Raw genomic sequence first — 17990 nt, forward strand, 5'->3', positions numbered from 1 at the left:
ATGTTTAAAGTATAATGTAGGTTTCTAACTCCCACCTTTCTCTGTGACTGAGAATTTGTTAGCTGAGCGTTCTTGCATGTTTATGTGGAACCTGTAGAAGTATGTGGGAGAATATGTGGTTTTATGTATTTTGAATCTGAGAGAGTCACATTATTTGTTGCCTTTTCTAGCAGTTCTTAAATTTCTTCTTTAGAGATTGAACTCAATATTCTGTGAACTACAGAGTATTAGAATTGAGTCGGCTCCTTCATGTAAAGCTGAGGAAGCTGTGGAGCTCACAGAAAGGAAGCAGTTTGCTCAGGGTCAAGTAGCAGTGGGCTTATATCAGTGCTGTTTTCACTACACTAGAGGCTTGCAAACTTTGCTGCTGCAGGACGTTTTATTCTAATAAGCCAGAAAAGCACAGCTGCTGTGGTTGAAAGAGAGTAAGTACCTGACACTGTACCAAACCATTTGCCTCTCCACCTACCGCAGCAGCTCTTGAAAAAATGCAGCGGAATAGAGAAGCTCAGTTTATAAAGCCATTGTTCTCAACTGTAGCTGAACACATGGCCATAAATAATTAGAACTAGGTTTTTATCCTGGCACTATCATTTAGTGGTTACTTCCAGCTGGTCACTATACCTCTCCAAGCAACAGTTTACTTACTTATAAAATGAGATAATAGTACCTATAATCTTTTGAGCTTATATTTGAAGGTGGATGAGCCCTGAACCATGTAGCAGACATTTACAGAGTTCCTGGCATATGCCAGGAGTGGTGTTGTTGGGCTATGTTGAGTATATAGTAAATGTAAAATGCCCAACCTGGAACCTATAATAGGGTATTAATAGGTACAGTTCTCCACAGAAGTCTGAGCATGTGGTGTTAAGACAGCTTGATGAAAGATTATAGGTGACACTATTGCCACTACTAAAGAACTAGTGCCAGAAGAAGAGTAGGCAGAATTTAGCCAAGTTGTATATAGTTGGTAAAAGAAAGAATAGACCTAGGATGAAACTCAGGAAATCTGGGTTCTAGTGTCAACTTTTTGCCATATGTCTTAATATTTACTGGTCTTAGTTACCTGTAAACATTTAATTATGTCTCAGAAACAATGTTATAGATCCCTTCCAGCTTTTAAACATTACAACTCTGTTAAACCAATATCAACACACTAAATGCAGCCTCTCCTAGTATCTGGCAAATAGCAGGCATGGTTATTACTAAGCATCTCTGAGAAGTGAGTATAAATTATAGTGATGAGTGTAGTTCATTATCAACATAGGAAACATAGAAGGTTTAGGTTGATACTAGGTTAGACTGTAGGTTAATTAAGGACATTGATTGTGATAATATATACAATATAATTTCAGGAATAATCAATCAGTAATGATCTGTGGTCACAGTAACATTTTAACACCTAGGTATCTCTCTTTACTCAAGCATACTTCAAGAACATTTTTCTCTGTTGTCCATTGGGACAATGAATGCAAACAAAATTTAATACTTGGTTAAACTAAACAGAGAAATTTTTGTAGGGAAAGAGACCTTAACTACCCTCTAAAACAATAAGTAACTTTGGAATTGTGTATCTAGAATATCTTAGACTAAATTATTCTTAGCACTACTTTTTTTTCTTTTAGCATTGGCAACAGAAAGTTGACTGACAAGCAAGTCTTTTGAAGTTAAAACCAAATCTGTAGCCTTTTTTTTCATAGCCTAAAAGAATCCCAAGATCAGTGAGGATACCATAGTAGTCATTTAGTCATGGTTTCTCAACCTTGTCACTCACTATTGATGTTTTCAGCTGATAAGTCTTTCCTTTGAGGAGCTGTTGTACATTGTCGCATGTTAAGCAGCATCCCTGGCCTCTACCTATCAGATGCCACTATCATCACCACCCCTTCCCCAGTTCAAACCAAAACTGTCGCCAGGCATTTCCAGATACCCACCCCTTTGGGGACAAAATTGCCCCCAGTTGTAAACCATGGCTCTAGTCCAAATTCCCCATATTGCTAAAGTGGATTTTATAGTAGCACTTGAGCATGTAGCCAGCATGAACTTAAACATTTCTGGGATAGGAAGCTGTTTGCAGACTAAGAAGATCTGTATCTTTGTATTTTCTAAGAACTTTCTTACTCTCTAATTACCATCTTTTTTTTTTTTTTTGGTCTTTTTGCCATTTCTTGGGCCGCTCCCGTGGCATATGGAGGTTCCCAGGCTAGGGGTCGAATTGGAGCTGTAGCTGCCAGCCGATGCCAGAGCCACAGCAACTCAGGATCCGAGCCACATCTGTGAGCTACACCACAGCTCACAGCAGCGCTGGATCGTTAACCCACTGAGCAAGGGCAGGGATCGAACCCGCGACCTCATGGTTCCTAGTCAGATTCGTTAACCACTGTGCCACGACGGGAACTCCAATTTTTTTTTTTTTTTTTGTCTAATTACATCTTTGAAAAGTGGGGCGGAGTTCCCTAGGAACAAATCCAGTTTCAACATCAGGAACAATCCAGAAAAACATTTACCTAATTGCCCTCTCCTAACTACAAAACACCTGAAAATGGTGGATGCGATGTAATATTTAATGCATGGCTGAGCTTATAAGGATGTAAGGGAAATCCCCAGGACAGGAAAGAAGTCAAAGAAGAAAATTGAAATAGCAGTAAATAGGAATTCCCTGGTGGCCTTGTGGTTAAGGATCCGGTGTTGTCATTGCTATAGCTCAGGTCACTGCCATGGTTTGCGTTCGATTCCTGGCCCAGGAAATTCTGCATGCCGCAGGCATAGCTCCCCCCCCCCCCCAAAAAAAAAAACCACAGTAAATAAATGAGGAGATTCTGCAAGGACCAAAGGATTTGAGTTTTAATGGCCAAGAGGGATAAAATATGAAGCTTTGCCATGGGTCCACATAAAGAAGAAATTTAAAATTCAGAATCCTTCTTGAAGCCAGGATTTTCAATTAAAGGTAGATTAGAAAATTTTCACCCTCTGGCACAAAAAGATAAATGCAAAACTTGTCTCTCACTCTGGGCTCTAGTTGAAGGGTGGGGGAAATGGTGCTTGTATAATTGTCTTCTCTACCCTCATGCATGTTGGACATTTAACATGTTATTGAAATGACCCAGGAACAGCTAAGCTAAGTTATTAAGTGGTTCTAGAATGGTAATAATCATTGAATCTCTCACCCCAAACCATTGCAGACTTAGCATAGTTAAAGCCTACCATAAATGAGTTTATACTCCAAATTGATAAAATTTAGGATGAGACTTCTTTTTTCCAGAATTCTAGATAATAGGAACATCAAAATGTTTAAAATTATGAAAATTCTAAGAGAACAGGACACCATCAAAACAAAAAGAATGTGTGTGTGGGGGGGAAACAGAATTTAATAGAAATTTAAAAATTATTGAAGTGACTAACCTATTCAGCAAATTAGACATAGCTGAAGACATTACCCAGAATGCATCAGATAATAAATAAAGAGATGGAAATATGAAAGCGGTCGAGAAGTGAAGGATATGGGAGTTCCCTGGTAGCTCATCGGGTTAAGCCGTCATTGTCACTGTTGCAGCATGGGTTCAATCCCTGACCCAGGAATTTCCACATACTGTGTATGTGGTCAAAAACAGAGAGAAGTGAAGGATAAAATGAAAAAGTTTAACATATGTCTGAAAGGATTCCAGAAAAAGATGAAGAAATTGAGGCACAATAGCAAAAGAGAATAGCTAAAATTTTTCCAGAATTGATGAACGACGTGAATCCTTAGATTCAGAAACAGAGTAATTCTAAGCCCTATAAATAAAAGTAAAGTCTCATCTAGACACAAAGTTGTAAAACTACAGAGCATAAAAAAAGAGATTGTCAAGCAACTCAAAATGAAAGACCAGATGTTTAGAAAGGGAAGATTATCAGACCTACACCTAATTTCTCAATGGCAACATTGGAAGCCTTGAAGCATTAGAGTAGTATTTTCAAAGTGATGAGAAAATTAACAGTCTAGAATTTTAAACCAAGCTACAGCATCAAGAGTAGTATGAAATAAAAACCTTTTTAAAGAGACTAAGAGAATTTACCATTAACAGACCCTTGCTAATTGAACTGCTCAAGGATGTACTTCAGGAAGAAGAAAATTGAACCTAAGATGGAAGAAATAAGAGCTAAGAAGGAATGGTGAGCTAAATAATTGTTAAACATGGGATAAATCTAAATAAGCTTTGACTTATTTAGTAATAATGATCATATATGGTCTTTAGACATTAAGTCGGATATATCTGTTGACATTTTAAAGATATCACTCAAATAATAGAATGTATAACTTCTAAACTAGTAATTGAGGGGTAGAAAAGAAGGATGTGATGAAAAAAATCAGTAAAATTAAGAAAAAGTAGGAAAAACAGCATAGAAAAAGAAGGGTAAAAAGCAATGGTATCATAAAATGATAAACTCAAATATACCAGTAATTAACAGTAAAGGCAAATGAATTATGAACATTGATAAAATGTGAGTAGTCAGATTGAATAATAATCTCAGATTTAGCTATATGCTCTTATAGGACTCACATAAAATATAAGGTCTCAGTTTATAGGTTTGGTTTTTTTTTTGTTTTGTTTTTTGTCTTTTGTCTCTTTGCATTATCTAGGGCCGCTCCCAGGCTAGGGGTCTAATTGGAGCTGTAGCCACCAGGCTATGCCAGAGCCACAGCAACACAGGACCTGAACCGCATCTGCGAGCTACACCGCAGCTCACGGCAACACCGGATCCTTAACCCACTGAACAAGGCCAGGGATTGAACCCACAACCTCATGGTTCCTAGTCAGATTCGTTGACCACTGCACCACTACGTGAACTCCAGGGTCTCAGTTTATAGTTAAAAGTTTAGAAAAAATGGTAATCCAAATGAATATTAACCAAGAAAAAATGTTTCACAACATCTTCATCAGATAAAAAGCATTACTGAGGATAAAAAGGACCATTGTATAATATAAAAGGAAAAATTCAGGAAAATAGCTAAACTTTGCATTCTTAATAACCTAGCCTCAAAATATGTGAAGCAAAAATGGACAGAATTCATGGAGAGAGCAAATCCTAAGGGAGATTTTAACAGTCCTTGGTTAGTAACTTTTGGTTTGAGCAAAAATTAGTAAAGGTAAAGAAAGCTTGAATAATATAATTAAAATAGTTTGATATAATGGATATATAGAGAAACCATGCACTAATAATTCAAGAATTCTTTATCTTTTCAAGCATAAATGGAACATTTATATAAATCAGGTGTGTATTATCTTTGACTGTAGTGCAATTAAGTCAAGTCAGTGGACAAAAAGAAAAAAAAACTAACTGGAATATACTATATTTTTAGAAATTTAAAAATACATTCTAAGTACCCAATGGTTTTTTTTTGTCTTTTTTTTTTTTTTTTTTTTTTTTTTAAGGGCTGTACCCATGGCATATGGGAGCTCCCAGGCTAGGGGTCAAATTGGAGCTGTAGCTGCTGGCCTATGCCACAGCCACAGCAACGTGGGATCCGAGCTGCTTCTGCAACCTATACCACAGCTCACGGCAACACTGGATCCTTAACCCACTGAGCAAGGCCAGAGACCGAACCCGAGTCCTCATGGATACTAGTTGGGTTCATTACCGCTGAGCCAGATGGGAACTCTGCAATGTTTTTTGTTTGTTTGTTTTTTGATTTTTAGGGCCACACCCATGGCATATGGAAGTTCCCAGGCTAGGGGTCAAATTGGAGCTACAGATGCCGGCATATGCCACAGCCACAGCAACATGGGATCTAAGCCATGTCTGTGACCTACACCACAGCTCACAGCAACACTGGATCCCCGACACATTCAACGAGGCCGGGGATCAAATCCGCATCCTCATGGATCCTAGTCAGATTAGTTCCCACTGAGCCATGACAGGAACTCCCCACAATGATTTTTTAAAAACAATCATGATGGACTTAGAAAATATTTAGAAGGGAATAATGAGAAGACTACATATCAAAACTTGAAATGTAGACAGTAAAGCATTTGAAAGGAAATTTAAGCCCTCAGATGCTTATATTAGAGCAAAACATCAACTGAGAGTTAATAAGCTAAGTGACTTAAGAATTAAGAAAAAGAACAGCAGAGTAATAATTTAGGAGGAAGGAAATAAAGATAAGAGCAGAGGTAAGTATGAATTTAAAAACCCAATGGAGGAGTTCCTGTCATGGCGCGATGGAAACAAATCTGACTAGGAACCATGAGGTTGCAGGTTTGATCCCTGGCCTTGCTCAGTGAGTTAAGGATCTGGCATTACCACAAGCTGTGGTGTAGGTTGCTGATGTAGTTCGGATCTGACATTGCTATGGCTTTGGCTTAGGCTGGCAGCTGTAGTTCTGATTAGACTTTTAACCTGGGAACCTCCATATGCGCCAGGTGCGGCCCTAAAAAGCAAAAAAAAAAATAAAAAAATAAAAACCTAAAGGAACAGAGTAGCAAAACCAAAAGATGTTTCTTTGAAAAGACAACTAAAATTGATGATCCTGGTAAGACAAATTGAAAAAAAAAAAAAAGGCAGCACAAGCAATGAAAAGAATGAAAAAAACCTGTACATTTTAAGAGTATATTTTATAATATGTGAATTGTATCTCAATTTTTAAAAAGAATGGGAAAAAAGGCACTCCATGAATAACTTTGTGCTAGTAAATTTTAAAGCATTGGCAAACTAACAATTTTCTTGGAAATATAATTTAACTAAAACTGATTTAATAAAACATGGCAAATGAAAAATCTGTAACTACTTAAGAATTGGCATGATTAATCTGTCTCCCTGTGAATCAGTTAGTATAACCTACAGGCCCAGATGACTTTTACCAAATATTTGAAGAACAGATCCACATAATCTTTATGAGCATAGAAAATAGCTGCTTTCTAGCTCATTTTGAAGTTGTTTTAATCTTGATGCTAAAATTAAAGGACAAGAAGAGAATTATAGGCTCTTTTCATTTATGAACATAGATGCTAAATCCTAGAAAGTCTAATGGTACCAGAAATTAGGAAGATGTGGAGCAAGAAGAGTTTTCAGACTGCTAGTGAGTGTAATTAAATTGGTATAACCACTTTTGAGTGCAGTTTCCTAATATCTAGCAAAATCAAAGGTGCTTATCCTTTGAGACCTAGCAATTTTAAGTATATAGTTTAAAGACACTCTTACATGTCCACAAGAATACAGGACAAATGTGTGCCATTGCAGAATTCTAAGAATGTAAAGTTAGAATTCATCAGCAGGAGAACAGATGTATGGGTTCCATAAAATGGGACATTATAGCAGTCAAGATAGATGAATCTCAAAAAATAACATTAAGTGAAAAGGGAAACTGAAGAATACATATAGGATGGTGTCACTTATACAGAGATACGATGCATACAAAAAAGGCAACACAGTTTACTTAAATATGTAGAAAAGATAAACATGTATGAAACTGTTAACCCCAAATATAAGAAGGAGGGACTAGATATACCTGAAACTAACACAACCTTGTAGGTCAACTGTTCTCCAATAAAATTTATTTTAAAAAAATTTAAAAAGGAGGGAGCGAAATATTGGGAAGGAGGCTCTGGTGTATCTGCATAAATATCTGAATGAGACAGCGTAGAATGTTTAGATATAAATAAGATAGATGGTGGTATAAAATTTTTCCATACCTCTTTATATCCTTAAAATACTTCGTTAAAAATAATCATTGTGCCAATTCCAATACTGTATTCTAGAGATTTTTTTTTTCCTTTAGGATTAATAAGGATGACCAACCCTGCCACTGTTATGATACCCCAGGGTGGAAACATGTCATCTTCCATGATGGCACCAGGCCCCAATTCAGATCTACAGCCCAGGACTCCTCGCCCTGCTTCTCAGTCAGGTATTGACCTCCAGACTCTGAGAATTGAAGAGGCTGGACCTCCCTGCACAGATTACAAAATTCAGCTGTGTCTGATGCCAAATTCCTAACTCCCCAGCTTAAATGCCATCCTCTTTATAAAATCTACCATAGTTTCTTTAAGCTGAAATTCACCATTTCCTTCTCAGAATTTCTTCTCAGAGTTTCTCATTATTCTCTTATGGGTTATACCCCATCCTTCCTAAAAAATGTATTCCTTGGCCTGCTTAGTCTTGCTATTCCATGACCTAGAATTCTAGTGAAGCAAATTTGGTTAATGTATTCTACTCGATCCTCCCTCCCAGAGATTCAAAGTTTAACATATTGGAGGCACTGAAAGTCCTACAGTGAAGAAACCAGTGTTTCCCAAACCTGATTGACTATATTTTTTGTTTTCTTAAAACTCTAATGAACATAGTTCCTCAGAATATGCTTTGAAAAATATTGCTCTCTATATTTAATGTTTGGCTCTTATATCCACTTTAAAATTAAAAGCTCTTTTTAAATAAGATTTGTCTTTCTATCATCCTGGCAGTGGATTTGCATATAGTAAATGCTCATGAACATTTCATTGAATGGTACCAGCAGATTTTACTGTATATTTGCAGAATTGCCAAGACTACTGCTCTGGGATCTAGGTTGTAGTAAATTAATTATTGCTTTGTTGACTATCTTTAAACAGATGCAATGGATCCACTCCTCTCTGGGCTCCATATACAGCAGCAAAGTCATCCCTCAGGATCTTTAGCTCCCCCACACCACCCAATGCAGCCTGTCCCTGTGAACAGACAAATAAATCCAGCTAATTTTCCCCAGCTGCAGCAGCAGCAGCAACAACAGCAGCAGCAGCAGCAGCTGCAGGCAAGACCCCCACAGCAACATCAGCAACAACAGCCACAGGGAATTCGACCCCAATTTACTGCCCCAACTCAGGTGCCTGTTCCTCCAGGCTGGAATCAGCTGCCTTCGGGAGCCCTTCAGCCTCCTCCAGCCCAGGGTTCTCTGGGCACAATGACTGGAAATCAAGGGTGGAAGAAGGCTCCCTTGCCTGGCCCAATGCAACAGCAACTCCAGGCAAGACCATCCTTAGCCACGGTACAGACACCTTCCCACCCTCCCCCTCCATATCCCTTTGGCAGCCAGCAAGCCTCACAAGCCCATACAAACTTTTCTCAGATGAGCAACCCAGGCCAGTTCACAGCTCCTCAGATGAAGAGCTTGCAGGGAGGACCCTCTCGGGTCCCAACCCCCCTGCAGCAGCCCCACCTCACCAACAAGTCTCCTGCCTCCTCGCCCTCCTCCTTCCAGCAGGGATCCCCTGCATCCTCCCCAACAGTTAACCAAACTCAGCAGCAGATGGGACCAAGGCCACCTCAAAATAACCCACTTCCCCAGGGATTTCAGCAGCCTGTCAGCTCTCCAGGTCGGAATCCTATGGTTCAACAGGGAAACGTGCCACCTAACTTCATGGTGATGCAGCAGCAAGCACCAAATCAGGGGCCACAGAGTTTACATCCAGGCCTAGGAGGTGAGGAACACTGAAGCTGTTTGTGTTGGTGAATTTACTGGAGATAGATCTTAGTAGAACTTCAATTTTTAGAGTTAATTGAGGGTAGTGTAATAAGGATGTAATTATTTGTTTCTGTGGATGCAGTGATGGCATTTGATTATATAACTTAGTTAACTTGATGCATGATGCAGCATCTTACTGGTTATGTTTAAGCTAGCCCTCTGGATAAAAACAGGTAAAATTCAATATAGAGATGTTCATTTTCTTTTTCAAAATATTTTTGCTTGATCTTGTAGTAGTAAGTTAAAACATCCAGAAGAAACATGAGTTTATTAACAACTTAAGCTGCTCAGCTGTTGCAAAAATTAAGATTATGTAATAGAGCAAAAATGAAAAGATAAGTATAGGGTTTGTTGGGGAAAAGGCCCGTCTAGCTTTCAATTTTGATAATCCTGGTTAGTAGATAGCGTGGTATTTGTTAAATTTGATTAAAGTATTAAAGGGGAATAAGTTCAGGAATCATTGACTTTTATAGTTTTATAATGCCAATGCCTGCTCCTTAGAGAGGGAATTCCACCAGTTATACCTAAAGGAGATTTATTTATTTATTTTGTAAGGTGCCTCTTGTATGAAGAAAAAGCAATGGAGCTTAATGTGTGAGAGGTAAAACGATTACAGTAAAACTTATCCATCTCCATGTTTATTATTTATTCTTATTAATCATTGATCTAGTGCACATGAATGTGCTTGGAGCTTTTCAGTAAGGTATAGAGAGTATCAGGAATACTATCATCTGATAAACATACCCCCACCAAAAGACACCCATTGCCTACCCAGAAAAAAATCCTTGCATCTTTAGTGCAACATAGCAAAGGCATGTTCCCATGATTTCTGGTAAAATTAAGTTGCTCATCAGTCTTTTCACTCTCTTGTAATTACTTTTACTGACATGCAGGCTATAATATTTGAATCCTAAGAAGTTTTTAGAAAATGCAAGAATATTTCAGCTCCAAACTTCACTGTTCTGGGCAACTAGCCTTGGATCAGTGGAAGCTGGGTAGTCTCTCCTGCAAATGTGATTACTGATTTAACTACAATGGAAGCATGTAAATGGGGACTTGTCACTGCTAAAGAAAGGACAAATACATATTTGTCTACAGAGCGTTTTTCAGGACATTGAAAATTTGGCCCTTAAGTAAATGGACTAACACAAAAAAATTTTAAGTGAGCTTTAGGTCTTGATGCTTTCATAGAGCAAATGATATGCTCACCTAGGTGATCTGGCCACATCCAGGCCTGTTATAAACAGTGAGTGGATTCTGAGATTCTTATTACAATTTTGTTTTCTTAAATTAAACCTTCCTATGAAAGAAAGTATTACTTTAGTAAGATTCTGTTCAAGCAGTTTTTGGTACTATAGCTGTCAGAATTGCAGCAAACCATTTGAGGGGAAGGTGTAATGATAAATTTAACATATCGTCACTTTGACATTCCTTTGAATTATTTCTAATCTCTTGTCTCTTCCAAAGAGACAAGTACAATATTGGGGAGAAATTTTCCATAAAGAAAATTGTCATTCATTTCCCTCAATGGAGGGGAAAAAAAGTAATCTATCTATGCTTAATATCAGGACCCAGGTCTTTGTTTTATAGTATTTCTTGTCAGCTTATTTGACTATGAGAGAATTTAGCGTATTCCTTTGGTACCTGTGTTAAAGTATGCAAAGTTTTGGGGTCCATAGTATCACAGAGAAAAGTGAGCCCTAAACCTTGCTGTGACGTGGCCTCAGATCACATTTAGGGAGCAGATTGCCATCTTTTCCTTGGCATGTTCTAAGTGTAAATTTTTTAGTATTTCTTTTTCATTTTGACAATGCTCATGTAAGAGATTGTGTTGATTTTTTTAACCATCTTTCCCAACCTTATTATTAAAGATCCTACCAGTGTGACAGAGAGAGCTAAGCCAGTGGAGGCTTCATGCAGCTCATCCTTCCTTATTCATTCCACATCTAAGCAAGAGTATAAATTTGCTAGGTAACTGCCTTACTCGTTGTTTTCTATTAAGGAATGCCTAAACGCCTCCCACCTGGCTTCTCAGCAGGACAGGCCAATCCGAACTTTATGCAAGGTCAGGTGCCTTCGACCACAGCAACTACCCCTGGGAATTCAGGAGCCCCTCAGCTGCAAGCAAATCAAAATGTCCAGCATGCAGGTTTGTTTTTGTGATTTATTCAGCAAGCATTTATTGAGCATTGTGTGGACCACAAGGATATACAGAGAAATATAAGTCCTAGTTCTTCCTCTTAGTTTCGGACCTATAAATAATTATTTTTTCAGAGCAATAACTGACATAACAAAAGTAGGTAGAATGTCTCGAAAATCTAGAAACACCTGAAGAAAGGAGATGAAACGAGGTAAAGCTGGGGTTAGCAGGTTTTTTGGGGGGTTTTTTTGTTTGTTTGTTTGTTTTTCTTTTCCTGAAATGAACCAAATAGTAAATACTTTAGGCTTCGCAGGTTGTATGTTCTCTGTTGTAGTTACTTAACTTTGTTCTTGTAGCACCAAAGTAGCCATAGACAATATGTAAATGAATGAGCATGGCCGTGTTCCAAACACTGTTTATTTACAAGCTGGCAATGGCAATGGATTTGGCCCATGGCCATAGTTTGCTGACCCCTGAGTTAGTGAACGGACACTAAAGAAAGTGTTTCTGGAGTTCCCATCATGGCTCAGCAGAAACAAATGTGACTAGCATCCCTGAGGACGCAGGTTCGATCCTTGGCCTTGCTCAGTGGGTTAAGGATCTGGCATTTCTGTGAGCTGTGGTATAGGTCGCAGACGCGGCTCAGATCCCACATTGCTGTGACTGTGGTGTAGGCCAGCAGCTACAGTTCCCATTCAGTCCCTAACCTGGCAGCCTCCACATGCCAGGGGTGCAGCCCTAAAAAAAGACAAAAAAAAAAAAAAAGAAAGAAAGTGTTTCTGACAAAGGAAGTGATAGGTACAAAGGCATGAAGGCACATGGCATTTTGAACAAATACAACTTTTAAAATTTCTTTGTAGTACATGTTAACTTTGTTTTTATGTTCAGTGTCTGAACTCTGGTTTATAGTGTGGTGTTTAAAGACCAGGATTTAATCAATACAGATTAAATGTCAACAATGTGTTGAATATAAGAAGAAACTTAGGAGGACAAAGAGTATAGAGCCAGAATGACTAAAAAGTATTTGTAAAACAATATTGTATAAGCCCAGACTTCATGTTTCTGATTGCTCAGGTATCGCATGACTAATCTTCTTACGCTTTCTCATTCAGGCAGTTTGGACTGAGATAGCACATATATTATTTGAACTTGCATCCCCACTTGGAGGTAGTTTTGTGATTCCAACTTTAAGTGTACATCTCTAAGGAAGGAGAATAGTTTTAAACTTTTATTTATTTGTTTGTTTTGCCTTTTTGTCCTTTTTTGGGCCAAACCCGTGGCATATGGAGGTTCCTAGGCTAGGGGTCTAATTGGAGCTGTAGCCACTGGCCTACACCACAGCCACAGCAACGTCAGATCTGAGCCATGTCTTCGACCTACACCACAGCTCATAGCAACACCGGATCCTCAACCCACTGAGCAAGGCTAGGGATCAAACCCGCAACCTCATGGTTAGTAGTTGGATTCATTTCTGCTGCGCCACAACAGGAACTCCAACTTTTTAAAAAAAATGTTCAAGAAATCTCCTGACGAATGAGAGAAGGGTAGGGCGAACTGCGTGATTTTCCGTATCTGGTATTGCAGAACTATGTTTTTGAGCTATGTGAATTCATGTTTCCTGTAGGAAGTTTTAAAAAGTGATGAAATCATTCTTAATTCCTCCACAAAAGCACCGCTATTTTGTATTTTTATATGGTGCTTCCTGCGTGCATGTATTGTTTTGATTTCTCCATTTATCCCATCTAAGAGAACTCAACTCTTCTCCTCCACTTCTGTTTTCTTACCCTACTTTATTTCACTTGTTAGCTTTTATTTCTTCCTGTGAAAATACTTGATCTGTTTGTTATTTTCTCTTGCCAGCTAGACTCCAAGGGGTCAGGGATTTGGCCTGTCTTATTTATTGATGTTACCTCAGTGCTAAAAATGCCTTGTACGTATTAGGTACTCAATAAATAATTGTTGATTGAATGAACATACACTGGTATATTCATGAATATAGTATGTACAGTGGTCATGGAATTCAATTTAAGAGTTTACAAGGCCAGTTTAGAAAATCTTCCTATGGGATTCAGGAAAAATCTGGATGGTATGAACAAAGGACAGTTTATCCTCTGCCTCCCTGGCTGGAGCATGGACTGACCTCCTAACTTCATTGTAGCTGCCACTTTCTAGTCACCATTTAAAAATGAAAAATAGGAGTTCCCATGTGGCGCAGCGGAAATGAATCCAGCTAGTAACCATGAGGTTGCAGGTTCAGTCCCTGGCCTCGCTCAGTGGATTAAGAATCCAGCATTGCCATGAGCTGTGGTGTAGGTACCCGCTTGGATCTTGTGTTGCTGTGGCTGTGGCATAGGCCGGCAGCTGCAGCTCTGATTAGACCCCTAGCCTGGGAACCTCCATATGCCATGAGTGTGGCCCTAAAAAGCAAAAAAATAAATAAAAATAAAAGGGAGATAAAATAAGCTATTAGGTTTTTCAGCAAAAGGGTAGAGATAATATAAGCAGCTATAGGAAAATCCCAAAAACCCTAGAATAAGTAAATACTGCAACAATTCAGGCAGTGTTCTTTGTCTGAATTAGATATAATTAAGAAGAATAAGGAGTTCCTGCTGTGGCACAGTGGGTTAAGAATCTGACTACAGCAGCTCAGGTCACTGCAGAGGTGTGGGTTCAATCCCCAGCCCGATGCAGTAGGTTAAAGGATCTGGCACTGCTGTAGCTACAGTGTAGCTTGTAGCTGTGGCTCAGATTTAATCCCTGGCCTCGGAATTTCCATATGCTGCAGGTGTGGTGGCCATTAAAAAGAAGAAAAAGAAAACATGTCCCATGTGTGGTCCACTAAGGACTGCCACAGGAGAGGGTCACTCAAGTTTTTAACATCCTTTGTTGACTATCCTCTGCCTGCAGCTTCTGAATTGTCTGTCAGTTAACTTCCACCAAAGGCTCAGCTTCCAGATCAAGTAATTTTTACCACATTGGGGCAGAGGATACCTATCTTTAGGAAGTATGAGGTGTTCCTTTCTTTAAAGTGCAGTATCCAGATGTCACAGCAATAATCTTTGATAGTCATTATTAGTTTTCCGAGGAGTCTTTTTTTGTGTCTTCTCAACATTGCTGAGGTTTTCCTAAGAGGCTATATCACATTTTTTGTTCCTTGACTCATCTAAAGTAGAATTTATTTCACTAACCTAAATTTTCTTCTTCTTAAGGTAGCTGCAAGTCATTTTGAACAATGAGACGCTGTCTTTCTCTTTTGTTTAATCTAAAAGAAAGTAAACCTGGAGTTCCCGTCGTGGCGCAGTGGTTAACGAATCCGACTAGGAACCATGAGGTTGCGGGTTCAGTCCCTGCCCTTGCTCAGTGGGTTAACGATCCGGCGTTGCCGTGAGCTGTGGTGTAGGTTGCAGACGCGGCTCGGATCCCGCGTTGCTGTGGCTCTGGCGTAGGCCAGTGGCTACAGCTCCGATTCGACCCCTAGCCTGGGAACCTCCGTATGCCGCGGGAGCGGCCCAAAGAAATAGCAAAAAGACAAAAAAAAAAAGAAAGTAAACGTTATTGATCTTCAGAATTTTATCTTTAAGTTACCAAATAGGAATAAAGAAATGGTTTCACCTTCTCTATTGTATGGTCACTGAGAATATAAACAAATATGTCACAGTTATGTCTCCTTACTGTAGAAAACGCACGGAAGTAAGTTGAGCACAACACATCTGTTTATGTTGGTCCCTGGATGTATGGGTGGGGGTTTTTCTAATTAAGGTAATTTGAGTATTAGTACTAACAAGATAATAGCATTTCTCTCTGAAACTGTGCTTTTTTTTCTTTTTCTTTTTAAGGTGGTCAAGGAGCTGGTCCTCCTCAAAACCAGATGCAGGTGTCCCACGGGCCACCAAATATGATGCAGTCCAGCCTCATGGGAATTCATGGCAACATGAACAACCAACAGGCTGGTAGTTCTGGGGTTCCTCAGGTGAACCTGGGCAACATGCAAGGCCAGCCCCAGCAGGGCCCAGCATCTCAGCTGATGAGCATGCACCAGCAGATCGTGCCCTCCCAGAGCCAGATGGTCCAGCAACAAGGAACCTTGAACCCTCAGAACCCTATGATCCTTTCAAGGGCCCAGCTTATGCCACAGGGTCAGATGATGGTGAATCCTCAGAGCCAAAATCTTGGGCCTTCACCCCAGAGGATGACCCCACCCAAGCAGATGCTTCCCCAGCAGGGCCCACAAATGATGGCGCCGCATAACCAGATGATGGGGCCTCAGGGGCAAGTCTTGCTCCAACAGAACCCAATGATAGAGCAGATCATGACCAATCAGATGCAGGGGAATAAGCAACAGTTTAACACTCAGAACCAATCCAGTGTCATGCCGGGACCAGCACAGATAATGAGGGGACCAACTCCAAACATGCAAGGAAATATGGTGCAGTTTACAGGACAGATGTCAGGACAGATGCTGCCCCAACAAGGGCCTGTGAACAACAGTCCATCTCAGGTTATGGGGATTCAGGGGCAGGTCTTGCGGCCACCAGGGCCCAGCCCACATATGGCCCAGCAGCATGGCGATCCTGCTACTACAGCAAATAATGATGTCGCCTTGTCTCAGATGATGCCTGACGTTAGCATGCAACAAACCAACATGGTCCCCCCCCACGTGCAGGCCATGCAGGGAAACAGTGCCTCGGGAAACCACTTCTCAGGCCATGGAATGCCTTTCAGTGCACCTTTCAGTGGAGCGCCCAATGGAAATCAGATGTCCTGTGGTCAGAATCCAGGCTTCCCGGTCAATAAGGATGTCACGCTAACAAGCCCATTGTTGGTCAACTTACTGCAGAGTGATATCTCTGCAGGCCATTTTGGGGTAAACAATAAGCAAAATAACACCAACGCAAATAAACCGAAGAAGAAGAAACCCCCTCGGAAGAAGAAAAATAGTCAGCAAGATCTAAAGTAGGTTGTGATAGTTTGCCTAAAATCTTATTCATTTATTTCTATGTGAACAACTTTTTTTGATGGGAAATTCTGAACATGTATAAAGTAAGAATAGTATAATGAAATTCCCCCTGCTTCAAATCACCAACTCATAGTCTATCTTACCTTCATCCCTGCTCTCCCCAATACTATCTTGATTATTTTAAAGCAAATTCACTTTAAGTATTTCAGTGTGTACCTCTGAAAGATAAGGACAGGTTTTTGTTTTGTTTTTGACTACCCAATACCATTAGCACACCTAGAAAAACTAATGCTTCCTTCATATTCTCACATATCCAGACAGTGTTCAAATTTCCCTCATTATCTCAAAATGATTTTTTTTTGTCTTTTTGCCATTTCTTGGGCCGCTCCCACGGCATATGGAGGTTCCCAGGCTAGGGGTCTAATTGGAGCTGTAGCTGCCAGCCTATGCCAGAGCCACAGCAACATGGGATCTGAGCTGCATCTGCAACCTACACCACAGCTCACAGCAACACTGGATCATTAACCCACTGAGCAAGGGCAGGGATCAAACCCGCAACCTCATGGTTCCTAGTCAGATTCGTTAACCACTGCGCCATGACGGGAACTCCTCAAAATAATTTTTTTTACAGTTTGTTAAAATAAGGAGCCAAACAACTTTCATACATTGCAGTCAGTTGATATATGTCACTTAAGTCTGTGTTCTCAGGGGGTGTGTGGCATTCAGAGCCTGAAAAGTAGCCAGCACTACCACACTATAACTACTCAAAGCATGTCAGGCTTCTAATGACTGTTGGGGAACCAGAAAGGCCAAATGTATTTTGGAAATGAAGACTACTTATGGAGACTCCCTTTTGTCTCTCAAATAGAAATGGTTTTCTGTATAGGTGCTTTTCTTTTAAAGGTTCTTTATTACCCCTAGAAGCTTAAAACCTCATGCTAAGATGATTGGACCTTTTAAATCAGTTACCCTTTCGACAAAGATTCTCCAGATGAGTTCTTTTGCAAGATCACAGCAGGAAGGGCAATTAATTTATATTTCATTTCCTGAAGCTAAGCATTAATTTAAGTCATATTTTTGGCTTTGATAAAATATTTCCAGAAAGAATATTGATTAAACTGGATTTTCTGCCTTTAATCATAAAACTGGAATTTAAAGGCATTTATTACCAGAGAATAGTGACTAATGAATGTAAAATGTAAAACAGGTTAATTCAAATAAATTGCTAGATATATAGAAAAGAATGGGGGAGATTTAGTTAAGCAAACATAAATGTTCAAAATAAAACAACGACTTTTCAGCCTTTTCTCAATATTTTTTTGGTTGTACTGTAATATTTTAATATATTCACTTGCCGCTTCTTGAACCTTATAAGTCAAAATTCAGTGATCATATATAAACTATATTTTTTCCCGAAT

At 39.5% G+C, this 17990-nt stretch overlaps 1 protein-coding gene across 9 annotated transcripts in view; it reads left to right on the forward strand.

The window, feature by feature from the left end:
* Positions 1 to 17990, forward strand: part of NCOA6 (nuclear receptor coactivator 6) — a 108934-nt gene that overhangs the window by 65295 nt on the left and 25649 nt on the right. For 5 of the 9 annotated variants that reach the window (XM_047771267.1, XM_047771261.1, XM_047771259.1 and 2 more), the window contains 4 exons: positions 7757 to 7885; positions 8586 to 9431; positions 11478 to 11624; positions 15452 to 16568. In XM_047771267.1, coding sequence (XP_047627223.1) covers positions 7757 to 7885; positions 8586 to 9431; positions 11478 to 11624; positions 15452 to 16568 — 2239 coding nt within the window. Of the gene's footprint in view, positions 1 to 4071; positions 4153 to 7756; positions 7886 to 8585; positions 9432 to 11477; positions 11625 to 15451; positions 16569 to 17990 lie in introns of those variants that run through there. The other 4 variants (XM_047771265.1, XM_047771263.1, XM_047771264.1 and 1 more) reach the window with 4 other exon arrangements.

This window comes from Phacochoerus africanus, chromosome 3 (assembly GCF_016906955.1).
Source record: "Phacochoerus africanus isolate WHEZ1 chromosome 3, ROS_Pafr_v1, whole genome shotgun sequence".
Lineage (NCBI taxonomy): Eukaryota > Metazoa > Chordata > Mammalia > Artiodactyla > Suidae > Phacochoerus > Phacochoerus africanus.